The sequence below is a fragment of the Anoplopoma fimbria genome, chromosome 11 (genome assembly GCF_027596085.1).
Source record: "Anoplopoma fimbria isolate UVic2021 breed Golden Eagle Sablefish chromosome 11, Afim_UVic_2022, whole genome shotgun sequence".
Lineage (NCBI taxonomy): Eukaryota > Metazoa > Chordata > Actinopteri > Perciformes > Anoplopomatidae > Anoplopoma > Anoplopoma fimbria.
In genome coordinates, this window is record NC_072459.1 from 16,565,035 (window position 1) to 16,589,476 (window position 24,442).

Sequence of the window (24,442 nt, forward strand, 5' to 3'; positions counted from 1 at the left end):
AAATTCTTCACCAAAAGTGCTAGATTTGATTAAGGCCAGGCCAAAAGCACACTAACTTCCTTTCTTATCTCTAAATTGTAGTCTGTGTGGTCAGGTTTATATATTATCTGTTGAAAGGTATTCTATGAACTGTTAAAAGAAAGTTTTCTTTTATATGAAATGTCAGCATTCCCAAGCACAATGTGCTATCAACCCGTGACCCCTGAAGCCCCAGTACACCGGTGTGTGATGCGGAACGGTCTATCTTCCACCAATAGGAACGCCTTCTTGATTATTTCCCTCCAATCACTGCGCCACATAACGAGGAAAGCCGAGTAAAGGCGGACGTTGCCGAAGCGCTTCCATTTACCGTTGTGCGTCAGTAAAAGTAGTGGGTCCGTGTTCGTGCGCTCGTTAGTATCAGAAACATTACAAAAGTGTGAATTATTTGCACGAGGACAGAAATGACACGGCTGAAGATATTATGCATCATCGGGGCGCTGCTGATAACACAAAGCGCCGCCATATTCAGGTAAATACTTTTTAATCAGCTGATATTTTGACAACAAGTGTTACATTACATTATTAATGTTACAGTACAGCCTGTATAATCTCAGAGCAAACGGAACAGTGGTCTTCGTTGTATGCAGGTGAATGTACGCGCACACTTCCTTGTTTTATTCTCTGGTAACGTTAGCCACACGTGTTTCCAATTACGTTTCAACTATTTACCTGCAGTAATGACACCAGTGCACGTTAAAAATAACGATAGCTCAAAGGTTTAAAACAGTTACAAACTGTGCGTGCAAGTAAGCGCGAGCGCTCTGTACCAGGAAGCAGTCTTTTTACACGCGCACCGTTCTGCCCTTGACTTTTAATTGAATAATGACGTTACCTCTTTTCAGAGTCCCCCTCCATAAAACCAGAAGCATCCGCCGCCTCATGAGCGACAACGGGATGTCTCTGGAGGAGCTCCGGGCTCTAGCGAGGAGCAGCGCAGCGACGGACGGCTCCCCCTCCTCTAAATTGCCGATAGAAAGGCTGACCAACTTCATGGATGTATGTATTGTAATTCAACTAGCAGTTAACCCCCAGAATGAAAAGTCACCTTCCAACTCTGATGTCAGCAGAAACTCACAGAGGTTGATAGTGAGCGAGTGCAGCCTTATTGGAGGGAGCCAGCCTCTTAAAACTTCAAATATATCAAATGTCCTTCACACTTTTGCACTTGATCTAATAGGTTGTTTTTTTTTTCCTTCAATATTTAAGCAGTTTTGTCAGCGAGCAACAGGAGGGAAAGAAGTTAATACTGGATTTAGACATCCATGGCATCATGGGGTTCCATCAAATAGTTTGTTTGCCTCTGACTTTGATTAACGGAGTGAACAACACAGATCAACTACTTTTTCCTATTAGTTACACCTGTGCAAGCTTTTGGTCAGAAGCATTCTGTGAAAAACAAAATGCCCACGCTTGATCTGTGTCCTGATGCAGATGTAGTGAGGGTTTCAATTATCTATCGTCTCCTCAGGCCCAGTACTATGGGAAGATCAGCATTGGCACCCCTCCGCAGGACTTCACTGTGCTGTTTGACACCGGCTCCTCCAACCTCTGGGTGCCCTCCATCCACTGCTCTTTCTTTGACATGGCCTGCTGTGAGTGACTCATCCAGCATAAACATCTATATGTGTACCTGTTAGCCACTTCCTGTAAGATACTCTCAGTGACTAAAATATCACACTTCTTCTTCTTCTTCTTCTTCTTCTTTTTTCCTTTTTAGAGTTTCCCCTTTGTATCTAAAGTATGCCTGCAACACTTAAGCTGTATCTTGCAGCTGTTTTGACTTCAGTGTCATTTCCATTAGCTGTAACAGTTATCCTCAGGCATGTCTGACTAACTTAATTCTAAAAGTCAGCATTCTGGCATAAATGTGGTCTCAGAACAAAACAGTGTACAACATAACAACGTACAGTACATTGGCTAGTTCAAAAATTACAGAGGTTCCCTTGTCCTTTTAAAAAAAGGATGTAAAACCAAAACTTGACCTTATGTGCGCAAATGTCTTTTAACAATATGAAAGAGGAGAATTTAATGACAGCAGATCACTTTAATCTGCCATCACTTCGGTTCAGGGGGGTGTATAGAAACATGTGAATTGGGGGAGGTTGAACAATTTTAAACATTCTAAAATTAATAAATAGCTGTATTTTGTAACCCCAAAAACATGTAAAAGTGCCCATGGATTTCATTGTGCATCTCTTTGTAGTAGTTTTGTGTGTATTTGTAGTTGTTTTACGCATTTTTCTGTCTTTTTTAACTTTCCATTTCAACAAGAAATCTTAACAGCCACTTCATACAAAGGTTGTTATACTAACAAGCAAGCTACCTATCACCGTTTCACTCAGGTAGCACCAGGGGTTGCCAATCAGATTCCAGGGAGACCTTTGTCTGGCACTGCTTTCAAACTGTTAATGGTGTATTATCACTAACGTTAAGTATTCTGAATCCATAAATGCTGTACAATGTAATTTTGATTGATCGTCCTCTCTCATTAGGGCTTCATCATCGTTACAACTCGAGGAAGTCGAGCACATTCGTTAAGAACGGCACAGGGTTCTCCATCCGGTACGGCCGAGGCAGCTTGTCTGGCTTCATCAGTGGAGACACCGTCTCTGTGAGTTTGAGAAACACTCACTCACACAGCCCTTCTGTTTAACTACATTACTTAATTTTGGTGGTCATGCCATTCCTATCATTTCATTAAAATACTTTTTTTTCTATTCGCGTTTTCTCTAACTGCTTGCAGATTGCTGGACTGCCTGTTCCCAGCCAGCAGTTTGGTGAAGCAGTGAAGCAGCCTGGCCTCGTATTTGCAGTGGCCCGGTTCGATGGGGTCTTGGGCATGGCCTACCCCTCCATATCAGTAGCTAATGTCACACCGGTGTTTGACACGGCCATGGCTGCCAAGCTGCTGCCCCAGAACATTTTCTCTTTCTACATAAGCAGGTTGGTGTCTTGACAGAAGAAGCTTCAGAAGAACTGTTTTTCTATCGTTTGTACTGGTTTAACTGTTGGTCAGAGAGACTTTGCGGTGCGTTATCAAACCCCACTCTTAACTTTTTCAATGCTACCGCTGGTTGTTAATTGAACTGTGGGGTTTTTCACAGTTATGAAACGAGTCGGCACATGTGGGTGTTTATTGTTTCACGCAGTAAGTGATGTCTGTCCACCCCCGTCTCTAAGAGACCCCACGGCAGCAGTAGGAGGAGAGCTGGTGCTGGGTGGGACGGACCCCCAGTACTACACCGGAGACCTGCACTATGTCAATGTCACACGAAAGGCCTACTGGCAGATCAAGATGAATGGGTGAGGAAGAACTTTGTGTGGCTATATTATTATTATTATTATCATTATCATTATTATTATTATTAGAGGGAACTGGGATAATGTAGTTGAGGTCGGCTCACTTTCTGTTCCGTGTCTGTCATTGACACAGTTCAAAGTTTTGGTATACCTTGTAACTGAAAACAGTTTTCTAACTGGGAGCCTCCTCACATAAAGCATGCCAAATGTGAATGACTCAGCCCTCTCAAAAACAACCAAACCATGACCAGGCACATATCATACATTCCTTAATGTCTGCCGCAGCCATGAAGCAGGTGTATGCATGAACATTTTCATTATTAAAAAAAGGTGTCCTTTGGATAGCGTCATAATATAGTTTAAATGAGTGTTCTCGTGGTCTTAAAACGCTGCATGACAACATATTTCTTAGCAAGTGTTGGAATTAATCGATACCTGTTGTCTCTCTGCCCCACCCTGCTGTCGCCTCCTCGACCGGCCCTGCAGAGTTGACGTTGGCAACAAGCTGACTCTCTGCAAAGCCGGTTGCCAGGCTATTGTCGACACAGGAACATCCCTAATTGTGGGTCCTGCGGAGGAAATCCGAGCACTGCACAAAGCCATCGGAGCTCTGCCCTTGCTGATGGGAGAGGTAGAGCTGACAATTGTGAAACAAAACTATTTGACATAGGGAGTGAGGCCCCGAAGTTGAACTCTTGTATCCCAGATGTAACTTTTAAAACCTTCACTGGAGCACTTGCTCACTTTGGTTTTGTCTTTTTTTTTTTTTTTTTTTTTTTTGGTTTCTTGAAATCATTTCAGCCTGTTCTCCTCTCCCTCTGCTCTAGTACTGGATCGACTGTACGAAGATCCCATCACTCCCGACCATCTCCTTCAACATTGGAGGGAAGATGTTTAACCTGACTGGAGAGGATTATATCATGAAGGTAGATTCACTCATGGATAACCTTTTAATTTTGCCCCTGCCAGTTATTTAAACCAATTAAAAGGTGGAGAGTCCTTTTTTTACTTTGAGGTTAATAAACAGACACATGAGGGTCTTGGTGATAATGTATCCAGAATATAATGAAATCCAATACAAACATCTTGCAATTAAACCTACCTTTTGTACGGGATAAGTCTGGATATTTTGTATTTTTATTCCAGTCAACAAAACCCATGACCGAACCAAAACCAACAATGCATTGTGTGCAGCAAAAGCCTAATAATGCTTATTCTTCTGTGCCACAGGCCTCCACTGTTATTGTATTATTAAACACACCAATGAGTGCTGTGTGATGATGTGCATATGAAGTGTCCCTTAGTTGAGGAACCTGGGCGTTGCAGTTCATTGTGAGTTGAGTCATCAGACACCTGTCCTGGTGTGGTCAATACTAGCGAACAAATCTGTAGCTGAAATTAAGCCCCAACATTTGTTTGTGACAGAGTTTTGCAAAACTTGAAAACAAATTTGCTTTTTGCTGAAAATGACTTTCTCCTATCTGATACAGGAGTTTCAGAAGTTTTCACCAATCTGTCTGTCAGGCTTCATGGCCATGGATATCCCGCCTCCTGCTGGGCCCCTGTGGATCCTGGGAGACGTATTCATCGGGAAGTACTACACTGTGTTCGACAGGGCCGCCGATCGTGTGGGGTTTGCCTCGGCCAAGTAGTTAACTGAACACTGTGTGAAATATGTTGCACTTAAAATTTCTAACAGTCCTTTCGCTTTTCAAGGTTGCACCAAGCGAAGCTAAATTTCATCATCGATGTTGCGTTATTTCATTTGCAGCAATCAAAAGCATTGAGTGGTTGTTGTAGATCACTGCAGGACCTGGCTTGCCACATAAATATATCACGTGTGCTTGTAGTAATGAGGTTTCCAGGAGAAACTGGCTGCTGATGAGCACGTATGGATGCTACATTAATATCCATCTCCACACATTTAGCCAGGAGGGTCTATGTTTTGTGCCTCTGAAAAGAAGCTGCTTAACTCGGTTTCTTTCACTCGTCTGTGAATCTGCTTTTTGCTTTGAGCTTCATCCTTTGATTTGTTCAGACCAATGCATTTTGACGTATTTATGCCGTTTACTTTGTTCTGGGATGGAATTTTGTTTAATTCCGAACATTTCCAGCTGCCAATGTCTAATGATAGATATTATAATTGGGGCTGCTTTTGTGCATTGACGTTCTCAGCTATGTGAATTTTATTACCAAATCACCCTGAATAAAACTTTAAATGTTTTTTTTCAAATTTTGAATGGATTTGTTAATACTAATCTTTCATGCAAGTATTTCACAATCAAACAAAAAGCACAGGTAAACCTACAGAATGTCTTTTTTTTTTTTTTTTTTAAATATTTAATGAAGTATACAAAGTGCTTCAAGGTTGGACTCCAGAGCTAAAATAAAAAAAGCTCGGGGAAAATACAGAGCATGCAACAAACAATATGGCTAGTATGAACTCCACAAGGTAGAGGTAGTGATCTACTTTGGGTTTTTGTTTTACAATAAGATTACAAATGTGGCACAGTGACTCCCCTCCCTTCACCACGGCAGCGATTTGTAGCATAAACGAGGTCTGCAGAGGAAGACTCTTAATATGCAGACAAACAACTACTGTGGAGTCGCTCTAAATCAGTACATCCAGAACAAAGCACTTAATGAAGCACAAGTGATGCTTTACATGTTGAATTGAACACAAATAAATAGTCTGCTCTTATTTTGGTTACAAATGTACAATAAATACAAAAATATTCACCTGTTTCTCCATTATTATCTGGATGATTAGTTTGACTGAAAGCACAACAGGACTATAAACAACCCCTCCATATTGTAGACTATACAGACTGAGGACTGAGGGGACACCATATCACTGCATTTCTTTTTCATTCTAAGGCTAAAAGTGGGAACAAAAAGCAACCATGTGGTTATTTTTAGACAGCATTATTTCGAGTATTCCTTTATAGAGACAAACTGCACTTTTGCAGCTATTGTTGTAGTGACTCCACCTACAGCTGACCTAGCCTCAGAAAGCTTGACTATCAAAGCTGCTTTTATAGATCATGATCTCAGAGAGGTTAGCACCTGTAATCTATTAATACTTATACCGGACCGCCTGCTAGTAGTGATCATCAACACAGCTCATGTTGGTGCCAAACACGTCATGCACAGTGCCAGACTAGTAACATGTCCTGTGTGTCATGGCCTCCCTTACTGCACTAATCCGTGTCTGGTTACCTATTCCAGACAGACTGTCAGGGTTTAATGTGGACTTAAAACATGAACAGGTAAACACAGGCACACAGATACCAAGCTAGCAGGCTCCATGCTCTTACTGCAATCAGGCCTAGGAAGTTAAGAGTGAGAGTATCCAGTCCACATTGAAGGAAATGACCTAAAGGGGAAGAGGATCTGAACAAAAATTTAAATTAAAGCAAAAACCAGTAGACAAAAGCACTTTCAGCATGTCCTGAGACATTTCTGATCAACTTAATAACATTTGACAGTGCAAAATAACCTGTGATGGAGGTCGTAAAATATATATTTTTTAAATTGAGATAAAGCATATTAGACTTTTGCACTAAAGCAACAAATGTGAGACCGAAGAAGAAACCTCCTTTTCATAAACAAAGAGCAGCTCTGTATTAAACCCGATAGACAGTCACATGACTCAGTATTTTCCGTTCTCGCCAAAATAAGAAAATATGGTGGCGCTGTATTGTTCAAATTTCATGATCACCGACAAATCAGACATTTGACGGTTCCATAAATGGTAGTACGTACCGAGAACTATTACAAATAGACAATATGTAACTTATTGTATACTCAGTGGTTCGATTTCTAGATTAGGTAGATAACACATGCAAGCCGCACATATTCCAATCACAGCCTTATGTTTGTTGTCACAGATCCCTGGAAACATGGAAATCATTCATTTTGCACGCAGCCACTGTATTAATGAAGTTATTCAAACACCTCGATTTCAAACTGAACTTTGTCAGAACAATAGCACATATTATGTGTGGTAACAAAAAAGGAGCATGAACAGACGGTTAAGTTGTCTCTTTGGGCTGATCGACAATTTATTTGCTTTTGGGTTGCATACACACAATCAACATGACACTATCCTTTGACACAGTGTCTTGGACCCATCTCAAAACAGAGTAAATGACATGTCACTGCTTTTGGACATGTCTGTCCTCCTAACCCTCTCCAATGGGTTCAAAAGAGCTCAAAGATGATGCAGACGTAGATTTAGATATGGACCAACCAATGCAGCGGGCCATACCTCCATCCCAATAAATTAGACTCTGACAGCATGTCTACTTAACTTCATTAATACAATGGCTTCAGCGAGAGCCATGAACTCCAATGGGCCTCGGCTTTCATCAGAGATTAAAATAGTATTTGCATGATCCCACCACATACAGCTTTTATGTCAAGGCTCACACAGATCTCGAGACTAATAGCTGCTACTGTGTGTGTGTGTGTGTGTGTGTGTGTGTGTGTGTGTGTGTGTGTGTGTGTGTGTGTGTGTGTGTGTGTGTGTGTCACACTTTCTCACTGATGCGTATAAGACTGAAGAGACCGAGAATGATTCCATGCTGCTGTTTTTATTTTTTCCTCCCCCAGGAACCTCATGATGGCTCCAGGTCACCATTGCCCATAAAACAGTGTTTGCCATTTCAATGTCACATTGCTGCGTAGTGACGTTCTTGTACGAGGTTGTCAGGGATGGGGCGGCTGAGCCACAGCAGTTCTCAGCAGCCCCTCAGGATCTGAGAGGGCGCAGTAGAGCGTGTACCCCAGCTCGTCCACTTCCTGTTCAGTCAGCTCACAGAATAAGTTAACTTTAGGGCTGAGGGCACACGGCAGCCTCCCTGCCTCTAGATGTCCCACCAGCGCTCGTAGCAGCTGAAGGAACCGGTCGGCCAGCGCCTCCTGGGTCCAGTCGCCCTCTTTTTCGCACAGCAACAAGATGGCGTTGGTGAGCTGGCTGGAGTTGAGCCGGTTGAGGGCGGGGTTGAGCTTGCACACGGCCTTCGCCAGCTTCAGGCAGGCGCATCGGCAGCCTCCGTCCTCCTGGTCCAGGGCCCTGAGTCGGGCCGTCTCAGACACGCGGAAGCTCTGCCGCCACAAGTTTTCATGGCGCTCTGCGGCAAGTCGATGTGGTTTAGCGATCAGCGAGGTTCCGTCCTCCATCACAAGTAACGGTAGGAAGTCCACATACAGTTTCCGGTCCGTCTCGTACTGCACCTCCAGGGTCAGCGTTTCTGAGGGAACCACAGGACGAATGATGTAGTCGAGGACACTCCCTATAGCCGGCCAGTTGATAGAGCCGGCCACAAGCTTGTCAAAGACCTCAAGGACTGATTTAGGGGAGAGGTAGCCTCCGACCATGCAGCGGTCCCAGTAGCTGCTGTTCCGTGGGAAATACTCCAAATTCTCCCTGCGGATGAGCCAGAAACCTGGAACATTCATGATGGTGTCCTCGCCGGGGATGGACGACCACAGGTTTTTCTCCAAGATAAGAGGCACCATGAGCTGGGCGTGGTCCGCTGTCACCACCTAAAAGATGGAAGAGGGTTATAAAAAAGGGAAAAAAGCATGGCAGGCTTAAGGGTTTTACAAACAAAATGCTTACTAAAAGTGACAAAACTATCAAAATAACTGTGATGGACGTGAGACGAAAAGTAAAGATTCGGCTCTGATATAAAATTAAGACTCCTTTGGCTAAAAGTCGGATCATACGTAAGGAACCTCTTACCTGCAGGTCATCATACAGACTGCCACTCAGGTACATCTCTTTGAGAGGCATGTCAGGCAGTTTGGCATGAAGGAACACTCTGAGTTCGGCACAGATGTCCAACGCTGCCCTCCTTGCCACAGCCTGCTCCTCAGGAGGGATGTTTACATTATTTTGGTAGAACAACCAAAGATGTTCCTGCAGGGACAGACGCAGTCGGGCCCGCTGCAGGTCTGACTTGGTGGCGCCGCTGCCTCCCACAGCAGCTCGACCCACAGCCCTACGCAGACAGTCTGAGGAGATTAGAAGCAATTGAAAGTTAAAAAATGCTTTTGCATAGATGTAGAAGAATTTTGTGATCGTCCTGTTTCTACCATTTCAAATAAATAATTTTGAAGAGGAGGTATGGTTGAAAAAAGACATGAGGCTATTGTTTTTAAAATGTTAATCTACAACTACTAAATTAAGGGGTTTCTACAGTATCTGAGGAGGTACAACATTAAAAAGGTTCAAATCCATTATATCAAACAGCTCTAAAACAGCTGGCTGACTAACTACTGCACCACAGGGAGCCAACACCCACTGTAAAAGAAGAGCAAGAATCCTCCAAATAGGCTGTCTGTCAACAAATAAAATGACAGCTAGCTGAAATTCTCAACCACAAAATAGGCAGGTCAATACTGGATAATGCAACATGGAAGAAACATTTTCCTCACCTGGTTCAAAAGCATGTGAGGATGTGGGCAGAGACTGCAGAGACCTGCTAACTGTGGACTTCATGTCATGGTTCAGTACCCGTTGTGACGAACCCATCCAGGCGGGCTCCTCCCAGCTTCTCCTTTCGGTTGGCTCAATATTGGTGGGGCTGGTGGGAGCACTTATGGCACGGTCATACATCTGCACAACAGAGAATAATGAGCAAATCACTAACGTTGATTTGGATGCTCAAGTAAGAGCATTTCCCTCCAGCCAACATACATGGGAGTGGAAGGTTGAGAAAAAAAAAAAAAAAAAGTTGGAGATCAATCTCTTCTCACTTACTCTTTTGACAGCAAGTGTTGCAATGCCGAGCATTGCTGCTCCTCCCACTCCCAGCACAAGCTTGGCATTGGAAAGCATGAAGTCGATGGCTGTGCCAATCCCATTATCGTCTTTCTTCCCTTTACGGTCTCCATTCACCCCCGCCATCCTACCACTGAAAGCAAAGGAGACAAAGACAGAGAGTCAGACAGAATGTCTTTGTTCTGTTGCTTAGTTCAGAGGCACTGATTGAATATTGCCCCCACAGAAGGAACATTTCTTAGTAGTCAACATGGTCTTACTTATGACCTGTGATCTTTGTCTTATCCTACAAAGGTGAACTGTCCACCATCCCCCACAACAAATGCTTCAATCTTAACAAATTTCACCGCTTTCATAAATAGCATTTTCCTATTTGGAAACCCACCTGGGTGTTTCACCTCCAGATGACCTTTAACCCAGCTGCAGACGCCCCAGGACCCCTTTCCCCTACATAAGCCCACCCAATCGGCTGTTGAGGAAGAACTGGCCCCTCCTCAGTGCCTCCTCCTTGTCTTCAGGTATTGTCAGGGCTTGGCAGCGGCGAAACTCGTGAGCCACGGCACGGCGATAGTAATTGCGGTCAGTGTACTGAAGGTGACGCCCTGCGCGGAGCAGCGCCCGGTAGAGCTCCAGCACGGCACTGCGAGACCAGCCGCCCATTAGGGACTACACATGGAGAGGGGGGACACCCTGGCTCCTGGGGAAAAGGAGAGCAGAAGTTATGTCATGAAGGATCTGACCTGAGAGATAGCAAAGTTGCATCATTTCACATATGCAATGAGCAGATAGGATGACAAAGCAACCTTATCTATAATGTTAGAAAGGTCATGCAGATGAAACGTTCTGGTCATCATGCTGAAACCATGATTATCAAAGGATGTACCTGGTGGAAAAGGAAAGTGAGTGAGAGTGAGAGAGAACAACAGTTAGTTGTTTGATTCATCTGTACTGTTTATGCATTGCATTTAGAAATCATAAAGAAGGCTCAGGTTAAGTTACTTTAACTGCCTTTCACTCTTGGTTGCCAATAACTCTGTTCTAAATAGTAGTATTTAGGGATACAAATCCATTCATGATCAATGCAGCAAATACTTTGTTCAGTCACTCTCTGCCTTGGAGAAAGTAACGTAGGTAATAGATTCAGTTTACATTTCAGAGCCACCTTAAACAAAAGGCTCAAAGCTACCTGCTCCTCTGTCAGTCTACATGTCGTCTGTTTGACAGCACAAACAGACGATCGGTTTCCACTCACAGTTAGCAGAGACTTCAATGCTGGCTAAGGTTAGCAAACATCCACATGAGTCCACTTAGCTTCACGTCATGGCTCTCTGTCTCCCTTATTTTCAACGACTCTCATTTGAGCATTGGCTCTAACCACCGTGAAATAATAGCAATGTAATCTACCGAGCTTAATTTGTCTTTAGAAAATGGCTGTCTGAACGGAAAGTCACACACTCGCTCACTCTTGATTAGCACGCTAGCTTGACACGCTAGCTAGCTGTTAGGCTAAGAAAGCGCTGACCTTACCTTTAGTTAGCCTGACTGACAAGACACACTCATAGGAAAAGTGCGGAGGATAAAGTGGAAGCAAAAACACAAGAACACGAAGCATTAAAATAAACGCGCAAACCTACGTTTCAGAAATAAGAGCACAGATGATGTCTTCAGCTGCAGACAGGGCTCCTCTCAAGCCGGGGGTCAGATTGGACAGTGACAACCGGAAACAAATAGTCCACTACTCAAATACTACATCCGGGTCATTATAATTGCATTACAATACATTTTATATTCTGATCTAATTTCTTTATTTTTTACTTTACTACCATTCTATTCTTTACTAATTATCTGTTTGCCACATCTCATATATTTCTACATAATTAAACATTCAAGAATTATGAAAATCATGTTTGTGTGTTTCGATGTATACGCAACTTTTTATGATGTAAAGATTAATCAATATAAAGTGAGATTGAGATATATAAATATTGTCTTGATATTTGATAGAATGGAGGGAACCAACCTTAAGGAGAAGTTGAATTTCAGGTTGCCTTTGCATGGATGCCTTTGCAACGTTACCTTGAAGAGGATGATGTGTTTGAAAGAGCGACATCTTCAGAGCTTTAATAATTCTTCATGAGGTTAAAGGACCAATGATGTTGAGCCATTTTCTCTAGTCCATTGACCATGTTTTGATGGAATATAAATATTCATGTTAAACTTGTATTAATATGAGCATTTCTAACCCTTCATAGATGTGTTGCTTTATTGAATATTGAGTCACTTCTGAACAAGAACCCGCTTCACAGGTTATTTATGAGTGTGTGTGTTAGCCTTAGCAATTAGTGAAAAAAATTCCATACAAATATTGTGCAGTTTACAAAGCAAAATTCCAAATGATTATCTGTTAAGTTGCATCAAAAGCTAATTATGATCTGAACATTCTGTAACATCAGTGTAGATTTACTGGTGACCCAACTTTGCAGATCAATGCAGAATTCTGTGACTTTCAGCTTATTGTTCAGGCATGCAAAATTGACACTGATAAGTTATTGTAGAATGGTAAAGACTAATTCAATCTGTAGTAATTTTAAGTATTACTTAACATACTTAACATACGACTGAAATGCAGTGCTGTAATGCTTTTTCTAAAAATTAATGTCATCCCTGTTTCACCTCTGCCCAGACCAGCATCACTGATGAGTGTGGTTGGGTCGGAAGTGTCCTTGGCATAGTGAAAGATTAGCTTGTAGTATTAGAAATCTGGTGTGAAGAACCAATCATAAATCTATTTACCAATGTCACACTATCCTGTCATTCATTATCATAAAATTAAACGGGTACATTTACACACACACATTTTTAGCTTTGGGATATTTCTCCCTGTGCCCAGGGACTTATGACCCATTGACCCTGTCAGTAATACATCCAGATAATACCAGATAGCTGCAAAAGTCATTAAATAGAGGAATGAAACATAATCCATATGACTTTCACAAAATCCTTTATATAGGAAGACAGTTATAAAACATTTAAGGACTTAAACAAATATATTCTTTCATGTTATCGCTACATAGTTTGAAAAAATGTGTGAATACACTTGCTGTACTTTTTCTTCATTATCAATTTGCAGTTACATTGATGCAAAAACCTTTTCCACTATGAAATGAAACCAACTCCAATGTTAACTTTTGAGAAACAACTGCTTATTTACTTCCTGTAACCTTAAATTCAACTCCTTTGATATCTCCATTTTTAGAAACATTTTACTTTGAGGGTTCAAGGTTTGGATAGGATTAAAGACTGTCGGAAGTTTTCTCGAGGCATGGACAATTCAAGATATATCACTGGTGATGATTATAAGACACTCAAAGTTGGATGAAAGTCAAAAAATCGGCATTGTTGAGGCATTTAAGGGTTAAATTTCATAATGTATATGTCTTGTTGGCCCCATTTTCACAATTATATCACATCCGAGGGCCTGTTCACCTGTAGAGTACTTTTGATTAAGGCATGTACTTCATTCCTTTCATCCTAGGAATGATATGTAAATCTCTGATGTCATCATGCTGAAGCAGCCAACACAAGTAGCGCTCCGTCCCCATGCCCCATCCACTGGTGCGGAGTGGTTTCACTTGCCGCATGTTAATGTACCATTTGTAGGACTGCTCTGGTACTGCATGGTGCCTGAGGGCTTCCTTTACCATCTCAGGGGTGGAATGACGTTCCCCAAGACCAACCGTCTCGCCCAGCCCGAGGAGAAGGTCAGCGGCTTTAGCTTTGCACCGCCCAGTGCCCTCCACATAGGCCTGGTAGAAGGGAACGCCAAGATGGTCCATCTCAGTCAGCCAAACAGCGCCACCATATTTCTCAATCAAGACCCGCTCTCCTTTGCGTGTTAGCTTTCTGCCAAACTGCGGCTGGCCATCTTGTATCCACTCTAAGCAGTCAGCAGAGGGCATCATGGGAATGGCCTGGTCCAAAGGGACTCTTGGGAGCGGAGTTTTTCCATCGAGCTTACTCAGCATGGCTTTGACATGTGTAAGGGTCCCGGCAGTGTTGAGGATCATATCAGAATGTCCCTTCAGCATGGACTTGGTGAGATGAGCCAAGTATCCTTCTGCTGTAGAAATGGCTTTGTCCATGTCACCCAACAGTTCACACTCCACATGGTAGAACTGGTTCAAGTGAGTTGCATCAGGATCTTCCCCTCTAAAGCTGGGAGATATGTAGTATGTCCCCGGCAGGTTGTCCTGGAAGCGAAGGAAGTATTCAAGTACAAATTGCATTGAGTCAGCCAGGTAGATGTCCTGGCCCAGCAGGTTAACAGAAACTGGTTCTGAGTCTGATCCCAAGCCCATTGGTGAGGAGATGGTGTCTGTGGTGAGAGGGGTTAGAGCGTAGGAGTACTGGCAGAAAGAGTGGAAATATTCCACTGTGCTGTGGAAAAGAGTGTTTTGAATCTGGAACAGGTTGCGATACCACTGGCTCTTGATGGCAAGTGTTGAGTGAGACTGAGGGTCTTGCCATGAGTGAGAAGGCCTGCAGTGGGTGATTTTTGAGTGGATGCCTTTGAGTGCCTCTGGGTCAGCAGGTGGGCCATCCAGTGATGACACATATCCAGGGTAGCTTTGGAAGAACTCTGGTTGCAGATCAGCAGGCTTAGTGCCATCTTGTGAGGGCAACAGAGGGATGAGTTTGGCATGGGCATAATCGATTTCCAGGCCCTCAAATATCAGTGCAACTCCTCGAGCTCTCATCCCTTTTTCCAGTAGTCTGGCAATTTTATAAGTGGCTAAGATCAGTGCTTTGTAGTCAGCTTCCCCCAGTTTAAAGATGTCACTGGACAGATGTTTGCGTGGCACCACAACGGTTAGTCCAGGAGTGTTTGGGTACGGTGTCAGGAAGGCAACATGCTCACTGTCTTCCCAGACTCTCCACTGTTGCTGCTCTCCACGTACAATACGACTGAACAGGTTATCATTGGAAGGGTCTCCGGAGAAGTCAAAGCAAGAAGGTGCATTTGGTGTTGGCAGTCCGTTTCTAATCTTGGCTTGAACCTGGGTGAGGGCCTCATCATCCCAGCGTGGGCCACTTTTTGAGGTGCAGTAGCCAGGATCGTGAGTTTGGAATTCCTCTTCATTTGCAAGATGGGGCTGCCAGTTTGGCTCTAGGCCATGAAGAGGAAGCAGTCTGATATGTGCTTGCTGATCAGGGGTTGGATTGAAAACCAAGGCACAGCGCTGCACTCCCAATTGCTCACATAGCAAGCTTGACACAGCTCTTGCTCCTTGTAGCATAGCCACAAAATCAGGTGTAGCCAACTGGAAGATGCTTCTTGCCCCACTAAGAGTTTTTCTTGTCAGAATGGTTGACCCAGGGATCCAGGGATTGGGATCCAGGTAGGCAACCAGTTCAATTGTTTCCCAGATCACATGAGAGAAGCTCTTGAGGGGCCTGAGGACCTCTACACGAGAAATGCCATGAATCATTGAGGCCACAAACATCACTCCAGCATTTGTTTCAATTATGGCATCACCTTTAGTGTCCACAGCAATGACTCCTGCACAGACCCCATCCAGATTTTCAGCCATCACTTCTCTACATGCCTGCCTAAGGCTATAGCTAGTGTGCTGGTACAGACTGGCTATTTTCTGTGCAACTGTTTGCCTCAGAAATACATCTCCATCTCCAGAGCAGGTAATTGCTAACTTGTCATCAGCATATATTCCTGCCCCTACTACTGCTGTATCCCCAACTCGCCCTTTCAGCTTTCCCACCAACCCACCTGTGGAAGATGCAGCAGCCAATCCACTCCAGCGATCCAAGGCCACAGCTCCAACTGTCTGAGGGTGATTGTTTTTTGAGGCATTTCCATCAGCGAGCTTTGCAGTTAACTGTCTGTGACGCATATCGGTGTAGAAATAATCAGCCCCAACAGGCTTCTCTTTCTCCTCCAACCCTTGCAGAAACTCCTCAGCCCCATCTCCCACAATGAGTGAATGACAGCTTTTCTCCATGACGCATCTGGCTGCTTTAATGGGGTTCTTCACACTTTGCACACAAGCAACAGATCCTGACCTCATTGAGTTGCCATCCACAATGGTTGCTTCCATTTCAATTTTGCCATCTTTGTTGAATACTGAGCCTTTACCTGCATTGAACAAGAAGCAGTCCTCCAGCGCTTCTACTGACTTCTGAACTGCGTCCAGACTCTTTCCACCTTTTTGAAGCACTTGAGATCCAAGGGTTAAGGCTGTCTGTAGAGCAAACTCAATAACCCCAATCACGTCGGGTTGCAGCATCATCTCCTCTCCAGCACCACCATGGATCACCAGAGTGTAGTCTGTGCTCATGCCAGAGGTGTAGTCAACACAGGTTTTGCCCTTGTCCTGGCTCTCTGGGAAATGGTTTGTCTCTCCATTCATATTCTCATTTATACTCTGTTTCAGTGGATACTCCAGGGCTCCCATTTGGTATGCAATGGCGTATCTAACAGCTAGAAGCATCACTAACTTCAGGTTTATCTTCAGGCTTTCTTGAAGCTTCTCCAATGCTAAAGCAAAGCTCCCTTTCCCATTAAGTACAATGCGAACCTTGTCTTTCTTCCCAAGGTACGTTACAGCCAGCTGATCTTGGGCATAAACATTCCCTACTCCACACTCCACACCCTCCATCAGATCTGTACCTGTGAGGTACACAGATGGACATCCAAAGGGGTCAAGGTACTTCTTCAGTGGGTTGTCAGATGGCAAAGATCGACGCAAGGCAGCTAGGTGGGGACCAACTCCTTTACCACTTTTGGTGTTTCTGATGAGGCTCTTATGCTCCAAAAATGCAACATGGAACAGCCGTAGGAGTTCAGGCGTGTATTGGATTGTGGTATCGGAGCCAATACAAGATGCCAAGGCACCTACTAACTTGTGAGAATGCATAGTGACGGAGTATGTAGGATCACAACGGCCATGGTTGTAGTGACGCATATGGGTAGGAGTGACAAGTATATGCTTGGCAGCAGATTCCCCAAGAGTCTTCCTCAGGGAAAGCTGCAGAGAGAAGTTGATCCAAGCATCACAGAGGCCTCTCTGCCCTCTGAGAGTAGAAAAGACATCAGGATAGGCGAACACATCAAAAGTGAGAACTGGATGTTTTGCTTTTAAGTCAGGGCTCATTTTGGGTGTATTGACTTCTTTCAAGGGGAATGGTAGGGAAGTTGGACAAACAGAATTAACATTGTTTACCGTGACAGGCCCATTCACATGTTCTTTGTCCTTATGGACAAGGTTTAAGTCAGCAGTCTCAGACAGAATGTACACATGCTCAGTTACAAGCCCTGCCACCATCCCATCCACAGCACTGTGCTCAAACACCATCCCAGCTGTGCTGTCCTTGAACACAACCAGGTTCACCACCTGTCAAAGATATAAAAATAAAGATTGGTTGATTCTTTTAGTCCATTGAAAATCATTGAACACTGTTACACTGACCACATTTAGTTAAATTGTTGAATTGTTAGTTTTTGCACTGATTAAAATCAAAGCATTTTACTAGCTTAGCTTGTTAATGTCTACTTTTCAGACTGGATGTCCAAGTGGCAAATATGCTGACCTGTTTTAACTTTGATGAGCTGCAATTAAAAATATTGTTGTAAATCGTATGAACTGAGCCTTTTCTCTGAAAGTGGAACTGATTTACTTTAAATAAAGTGGCAATACATGGCAGTGTTTACGTGAACCCTGGTATAAATCATCTGATAATGTGTTTGTATTGCTTAATTTGACCACAGAGCTAAAAAATAAGCAGCAAGGGAAAAGTCTTAAACACACAGCCTGGTATAAATGTTAAACTGCACATTGAACCAATCTTTGCCAAACACTACCATATTTCATCATCAGTAAAGGCCATGAAAACATTTATTTCTTAGCAGAAATACAATTCCCAATTACTGCCACTCTGGGGCTTTAAATCCAAAATTCAACAGTATGAGAAAATGAAAAAATCTAGGCTTGGTTTAAAATGGTTATCCAGGTTCTACCCATTACCTTGTCATAGTATCTCAGATATGGACAGTCTCCTCCTCCTCCCAGCCTCACTGCATTTAGGATATCAGCCAGTTCAGAGGGTGCGTTACAGTTCTCCAGACAGAGTGTCAGCACAGCGCTCTCCATCAGCTCCAGTGATGCCGCTGCGTCCCCTCCTTGGCCCAGGATCTCTTCCCTGGTGGCAGCCCAGACTTTGCGCTCTAGAGCAGAAAGGCTGCAAATGGCAGAGGGATCATTCTGTTTTCCTGCACTGGGTTGGTCCATCACCTGAACCAGCTGGTTGTAGATGTCAATGAAGGGTCGAGCAGAAACCGGCCCACCAGTGCTGGGACGCCCCAGTATGTCAACAGGGAATACTCCTCCAACACAGGTGACGATAGCGTGGAGGCTATCTGGGTAGATCTGGAGATAACAAAACTTTAGATTAGAAATAGAGCAGATCTGGCATGATTATAATTGATAAATATTTAATTTTGATTAAATCTCACCAGTTATCTCACCAGTAATCTTACCTTAATCTCATCTTGACTCCTTCCAGGAATCCTGCTGGCAGCGAATACCTCAGACTGCTGTGTGCGCTCCATTTGCACATTGCCCTCCAGTAAAATTGGCTCACTGTACAGCTTTGCTGCTGCCCAAAGCAGAGCGGCTGCCCTCCCCAGCTGGGTACATTTATTTGCTTTGGAAGGAAGAAGAACAACAGGGAGGGCAGTGGAGGTGGGCAGTGGATCAGTGCAAGACAGCAGACCTCTTTTGAACTGCTCCGTCACCCAGTTCTCTTGGCCAGAAGCAATAGCTGCCAGTTTTTGCTGGGCCTCTTGAAGAAGATCCCTGTGCTGTTCCAGCGTACTTTTGAACTCCGGGTAAAGGTCAGGACCTAAAGTGAGTTGCAGGACACGGCTCACTTCTTGCAAGGTAACATCCAACTCTGGAACAGGGTAGTTGAGAAGGGTCATCCTGTTGATATGGAGGAGGCTTGATAGAGAAGGAGAAAAAGAGAGAAATAATGAATGGTGATGCCAGGTACTGTTCTTTGATAGGACTGCATTGTAGCTGTAACAGAATTAAATGCAAAGAACACAGAAAAGGAAAACTATGCATCTGCATGTTAAGTGCATAACAACTAGAGTGCTGCAGGGATTATGTAATTGTGTAGGCCAACCCAGGAAGTTAGCATCCCTTGACAAAAAGCCAATGGGATTTTTTCAAATGGATTTTGGATAACTGCACAAAATGAGCTTTTGTGTATGATAGTTACAGGTTTTGTTCAGCAAGATAATCTTCACAAATGAACCCCGCCTTTCAGTTTTTTAAGCTTGAATGTAATCAAAAGAAGTAAAAAGCAGATTTTAGGCTTCAAACTAGTTAAACCACAGTCGCATGAGCGGGTTTAGCTAGGTCATTCACAATGAGGCTGTGAAGGCGAACTAGTCGTTTTAGCAACCTAGTTTTATAAGACAGCGAAAAGTTTTGAACATCACAAGGGGGATATTAAATGGAATATTTGATATTGCAGAACAAAACTTTAAAGTCTTCTAAGCAATAACCACAGTCCTTATTTCAATCAAACCATCAGCACTCTATATGAGAGCGACTGAAGAAAAGCCATTAAACTGTCTTCTCTCACTTGACCTTAGAGCCAAGATCTCTAAATCCATTCTTTTTAAGAAAACTGTCACCTACACATCATTTCACAATAACACTTTAGGAAATGTGATCTTGAACACCAATCCCTGGTTGAAGGTCCTGTGTTTGTTTGACCCACCCACCCACTGTAATTTTTGCATGGACACGTGGATGCATTTAGATTGTGTGTCCACCACAAAACAGGCTTCAAATCCACCTTCCATTGGCATTGTTTTTAGACTAAGTTTCACAACAAAAAAAAAAAAATCATGCCCATGTACAAGAATCAAAACGTTTCATTTTTGTGTCTTTTATAAGAAATGCCTTGAGACCGGACTGGCTGCTAGCGTGGCAGTAAGAAAGGCAATGCCAGTCTATCATTTGGTCTGTCGGTTGGTTGACTTTGGTTACTCCCTGATATTTCCTCTAGCACCACCATCAGGATGACATTAGGATATTGCCATGAAATTTGCTACAGACATTCTTGTTCCCCCCAGGGTGAGTTTGGTGATGTGTTAACTTTTCGTTTAGCGAATTAATAAGATAAAAAAATGTGTATTTGCCCAATACTTTGTTCTAAATACCTGCAAAAGTAATAACATTACCATCAGCCTCAACTGTGCATTGAAGTCAATCAATGCTGATTAGTATGTATTAGCATTCTAATGTATCTAACATACTAAAGTTGTAGTAGTAGTAATTAATGATGAACATTGTCAACATTATACCTGCTCAACATCAGCATGTTAGCATTGCCATTGTAAGCATGTTAGCATGTGGACGTTTGCATTTAGCCAAAAGCATCACTGTGCCTACAGAGCCGCTAGCATGGCTGTAGTGAAGCTATAAATTCAGGTTTACTGATATACAGTACACACACACACACACACACACACACACACACACACACACACACACACACACACACACACACACACACACACACACACACACACACACTAACTGGTTAGTGTGACTTCTCATTTCCCTTCACATTTCCTTCACATGATGTCCAACCTTTCCCACATTAGTGGAACCTGCAATTCAATTATCCGATTTTTGGTAAGGCACAGCTGACTCTAACACAGGTCTCTTTGTTTGTTAATGTCGTAAACATGAGTGGTTTGTATCCAGATTTTACTTCTGTATGAGACAATACCCTCTGGACTCAAGCCAGCAAAAGGACCCAAGTAATGACTGATAACTAACCCCATCTGCTCTCACGTGAAAGCACTTACTCCCTTTTCACCAGCATTTTTGGTCGCTGGTTGTCATGGGAATGCATCCCTTGCAGTATGACTGTTGGAAAATTAGATTTCTCCTGATTTGCCTCATCAGATCAAGTCCTCCACACAATGCTGGCTGTCTGAATTCTATCTGAGGGTGGATTCAGGTTCTGCAAGGATACAGGTCTTGTGATTCCAATAGCTCATTTACTGAATACAAGCAGTACCACCAGTACTGCTACTACTACCATGTATTACATAATATGTTTTTCATTGTAACACTAATGGACATCTGACATATATTCCATAAATTATCTGATTGTATGTACATTAAAATGGGTTTTAAATCATTCTTTCAAACCAAGCAAAATGAACAAAGCACAGAAAATGTATTTAAAAATGCGTTACTTTTCTCTTTATTTCCAATTCTCTGTCCTTAAAGGGCCAGTTCACCCAAATTTCATCAACAGATTTTCTCATTTAACTGTAACGATAACTGTCACTGACCTTTCTTTCATTTCTGGAATTTCGTTTGGGCTGCTCAAAGCACTTAAAAAAAATTAATTAAAATAAAAACCTTTACAACAACATTTCCTTTCTGGAAAAACAACCAACTCACTCGGGATAAGTGTACATTTCAGAAAAAAATTCCACTAAGAAAACAGTCCCTATGAAAACTGTTTACACTCAGCTGCGTGGATTAACTGGATGTATAGTTTCTAGGAAGACTCTTTAAAATGTCAATATGTTATATTAATACATCAGGTTTCATTGTGGTCTCCTTTTTTATCTCAATTTTAATGAAACGTATTATTTGTGTTGCGACTTCTTGAGTTTGAGGATTTATTTAATCTTCCATTTTAAACTATTCTCAAGACAAGAAATCAACCCAAAACTGCCAAAAAGATATCAAAGGGACAGACGAATACTCTAGTTTTTGTTCTTACATTTAGTTATATATCCCAATAAGGTATTTCTTATATTTTTCTATTTTACTTTTTACACCTTCTGTGGAAAAACAAGACTCATCAAGTTTCAAACTTCAAACTCATACACATACTTCACATGTGAGTATATCATATTTCTTTTTTATTTAAGAGTGAAAATCAGCTTACCTCAATATGGAAATTTCTCCAAGGTCTGGCCAGTTGGTAGGATGGAGGAACAGTCAGTGGGAAAACTTGGTTGGACTACAAAAACAAGGGTTTGCCTATAATATAGAAGCAGTGACTCCAATTAAGCAATTCAGTTTATGCCTCCTCCCTCTCTCTCTCTCTCTCTCTCTCTCTCTCTCTCTTTTCTCTCTGTCTTCCCTGTTTGTGTGTTACATAAACCGTACAAAATCTGACTATACTACAGCACCATTATCATATTTAAGGCAAAAAGACATATGATACAGGGAGTGCTGTCATGGTAAAAGTCCTCTTTCGAAAAACATGATGGCTAGAAATTTTGGAACATGGTCTGCTATATTGTTGAGGTTTTGCCGTCAATCTGGAGGCATTAATTGAACCAGTGTGCTCCCAATTGTATCTTCCAAAGGTCAGCATCCACAAAGCATAAACAAATTGATTAATGTGTCTTGTGTTCAGGCAAATTCATTTTATGCCTTTGAGATTCCTACTCTCAAAACACTATCTGGCACCCACAAATTAGCTTTGACATGCAGCTCATTATTATTTATTTTTTATTCCCTATTATATGTTGTGGCCTTTGTGTGTGTCCCCTTGTTGAACCACCAGAACTGAACACTGAGCTAAGAACCACACCAGAGAAAGGTAGTATTTTTGCACATTTTCAATTAAAGTTTTTCTTTATTTAATCTCAACATTACACATGTATGTCTGCTATAGAAACATTGGTATGCATAGTTTCAACAATTTGTTTCAGTTTTAACTCGCATCCAAGTTTATGTCCTCCATTCAAAAATATGACTGAAGTAAAAGCACCAAAGTATTATCATCAAAATAAACTTCAAGTACCAAAGTAAAAGAATGGCCCATTTAGATTATACTTTTGTATTATAATTATGCTACTGATGCATCAATGTGCACATCACTTCAGGGTCAGCTAGCGTGATAAATCTATAATAATGTATCGTAATATATTTGTTAAATATGTTTTGATAATCTAAATGTGCAAAGTAACTAAAGTGGTTTCATGAATGTAGTGGACTACAAAGTACACTATTCCCCTCTGAAATGTAGTGAAATACACTATAAAGTTGCAGAAACTGCAGTTACTCCACTAAAGTATAAGTACCTCAAAACTGTACTTAAGTAAATGCAAATGTACATACTTTCCACCACCATTACAATCAGAAGGCTGTTGTAGTGGATTTCGCCACCACCAAGGAGGGACACAGACGTAACTGGCAGGAATTACTCTGTCACAACACGAGGTTGTTAATAGTTCAGGTTACGCACCAGACATGGGCATGAATTACACAAATTTGACTGGCAGAGAGGTTTCTCTTAATTCCCGAAGACATGACATCTCCCCACAACCTTGTGATCTCATGGAGAAGGATTACCACAGACTCTGGGGCAATGAGGCCTGAGACTCAGAGCCGGCCTCAGACTTCATCCTCACCCACCAACTTGACCGAAATCCCCTGGCCTCCATATTAATATTAAGCCTGAGCCTTTGATGGTGTTTCTGGGGGACTTCTACATTTCAAATTCTTACTAGAAAAATCATCAGTTTATGTGGTAACAAAATGTATAGCAAAATACAGGTAAAACACTCTCTCATATAAACTTTTGCTCCTAAGAGCAAACTTTGGGGTAATAAAGTTTTTTGCTTCAAGTGTGAATAGAATTCATCAATCAGCTAACTATACTTGTGGATATATGCCTTGTTGTTCATTCAGTTAAAAACTAAATATGAGCGTCAAGCTCTCACATATAAGGCTTGATGTTAACATGTGTGAAATATTGAATATCTTCAGTAGCAATTAACACAAGTAGCCCCTGATCATATAAGAGGTATAACATCAAAGACAGTTCACTCAAATTGAAGCAAAAAGCAAATGAGTAAAGTGCTGCTGACAAATTGAATTCGTCATTTAATTTTATTTCCTTTACTGTGGACATTTTCACTTCACAGTATTGAAATCCACAGGTATTAACAATAACAAGGGCTCTGTTCTGTTCAATTTTAAATCATGACAGCATGACAGTGAGCCAGCAGAATACCAGAGGGCATAAGAGGACATTCTTTCAGTCATGGGACACATTTGTAACAAAAAAAACCAATTATACCGTTGTGTGGCTTGGTTAATTGCTGTAACGTGGACCCTGCCAGTCTAAAAACTAAAATGTCAGCCTGAATTATTATTTCTAGTTAGACAGAAAAGACTGAAGGAAAGGTGTCAAACAGAGAAAAGGGGAAGAGGTTATAGAGTTAAAAGAAAAGCT

General features: G+C 42.2%; 4 protein-coding genes across 6 annotated transcripts; 1 reads left to right on the forward strand and 3 right to left on the reverse strand.

The window, feature by feature from the left end:
- The first annotated feature begins 296 nt into the window (after nt 1–296).
- On the forward strand, nt 297–5,778 carry napsa (napsin A aspartic peptidase). The gene is made up of 9 exons (XM_054606809.1): nt 297–511; nt 885–1,038; nt 1,511–1,634; nt 2,535–2,653; nt 2,786–2,985; nt 3,223–3,345; nt 3,829–3,973; nt 4,170–4,268; nt 4,833–5,778. Exons 1-9 carry the CDS (start codon nt 444–446, stop codon nt 4,992–4,994), a joined length of 1,194 nt encoding a protein of 397 aa, XP_054462784.1. The 5' UTR covers nt 297–443; the 3' UTR covers nt 4,995–5,778.
- On the reverse strand, nt 5,659–10,258 carry mief1 (mitochondrial elongation factor 1). Its single transcript, XM_054606808.1, has 4 exons — nt 10,112–10,258; nt 9,787–9,967; nt 9,092–9,363; nt 5,659–8,892 (listed from the first exon to the last, which is right to left on the reverse strand). Exons 1-4 carry the CDS (start codon nt 10,256–10,258, stop codon nt 8,053–8,055), a joined length of 1,440 nt encoding a protein of 479 aa, XP_054462783.1. The 3' UTR covers nt 5,659–8,052.
- Nucleotides 10,259–10,579: 321 nt separating this feature from the next.
- Nucleotides 10,580–12,230, reverse strand: LOC129097915 (MIEF1 upstream open reading frame protein-like). Of its 3 annotated transcripts, XM_054606811.1 has the most exons (3): nt 11,767–11,845; nt 10,936–11,015; nt 10,580–10,829 (listed from the first exon to the last, which is right to left on the reverse strand). In XM_054606811.1, the coding sequence occupies exon 3, from the start codon at nt 10,790–10,792 to the stop codon at nt 10,580–10,582; it is 213 nt and encodes a 70-aa protein (XP_054462786.1). In that variant the 5' UTR covers nt 10,793–10,829; nt 10,936–11,015; nt 11,767–11,845. The 3 variants fall into 3 exon arrangements, with proteins under 3 accessions (XP_054462786.1, XP_054462787.1, XP_054462785.1); XM_054606812.1 differs by lacking the exons at nt 10,936–11,015; nt 11,767–11,845 and adding an exon at nt 12,153–12,230; XM_054606810.1 differs by lacking the exon at nt 10,936–11,015 and having other exon boundaries at nt 11,767–11,851.
- Nucleotides 12,231–13,291: 1,061 nt separating this feature from the next.
- Nucleotides 13,292–19,127, reverse strand: si:ch211-256m1.8 (uncharacterized). Its single transcript, XM_054607348.1, has 4 exons — nt 18,684–19,127; nt 18,172–18,573; nt 17,444–17,541; nt 13,292–17,221 (listed from the first exon to the last, which is right to left on the reverse strand). Exons 1-4 carry the CDS (start codon nt 19,125–19,127, stop codon nt 13,636–13,638), a joined length of 4,530 nt encoding a protein of 1,509 aa, XP_054463323.1. The 3' UTR covers nt 13,292–13,635.
- Between the last annotated feature and the right edge of the window lie 5,315 nt (nt 19,128–24,442).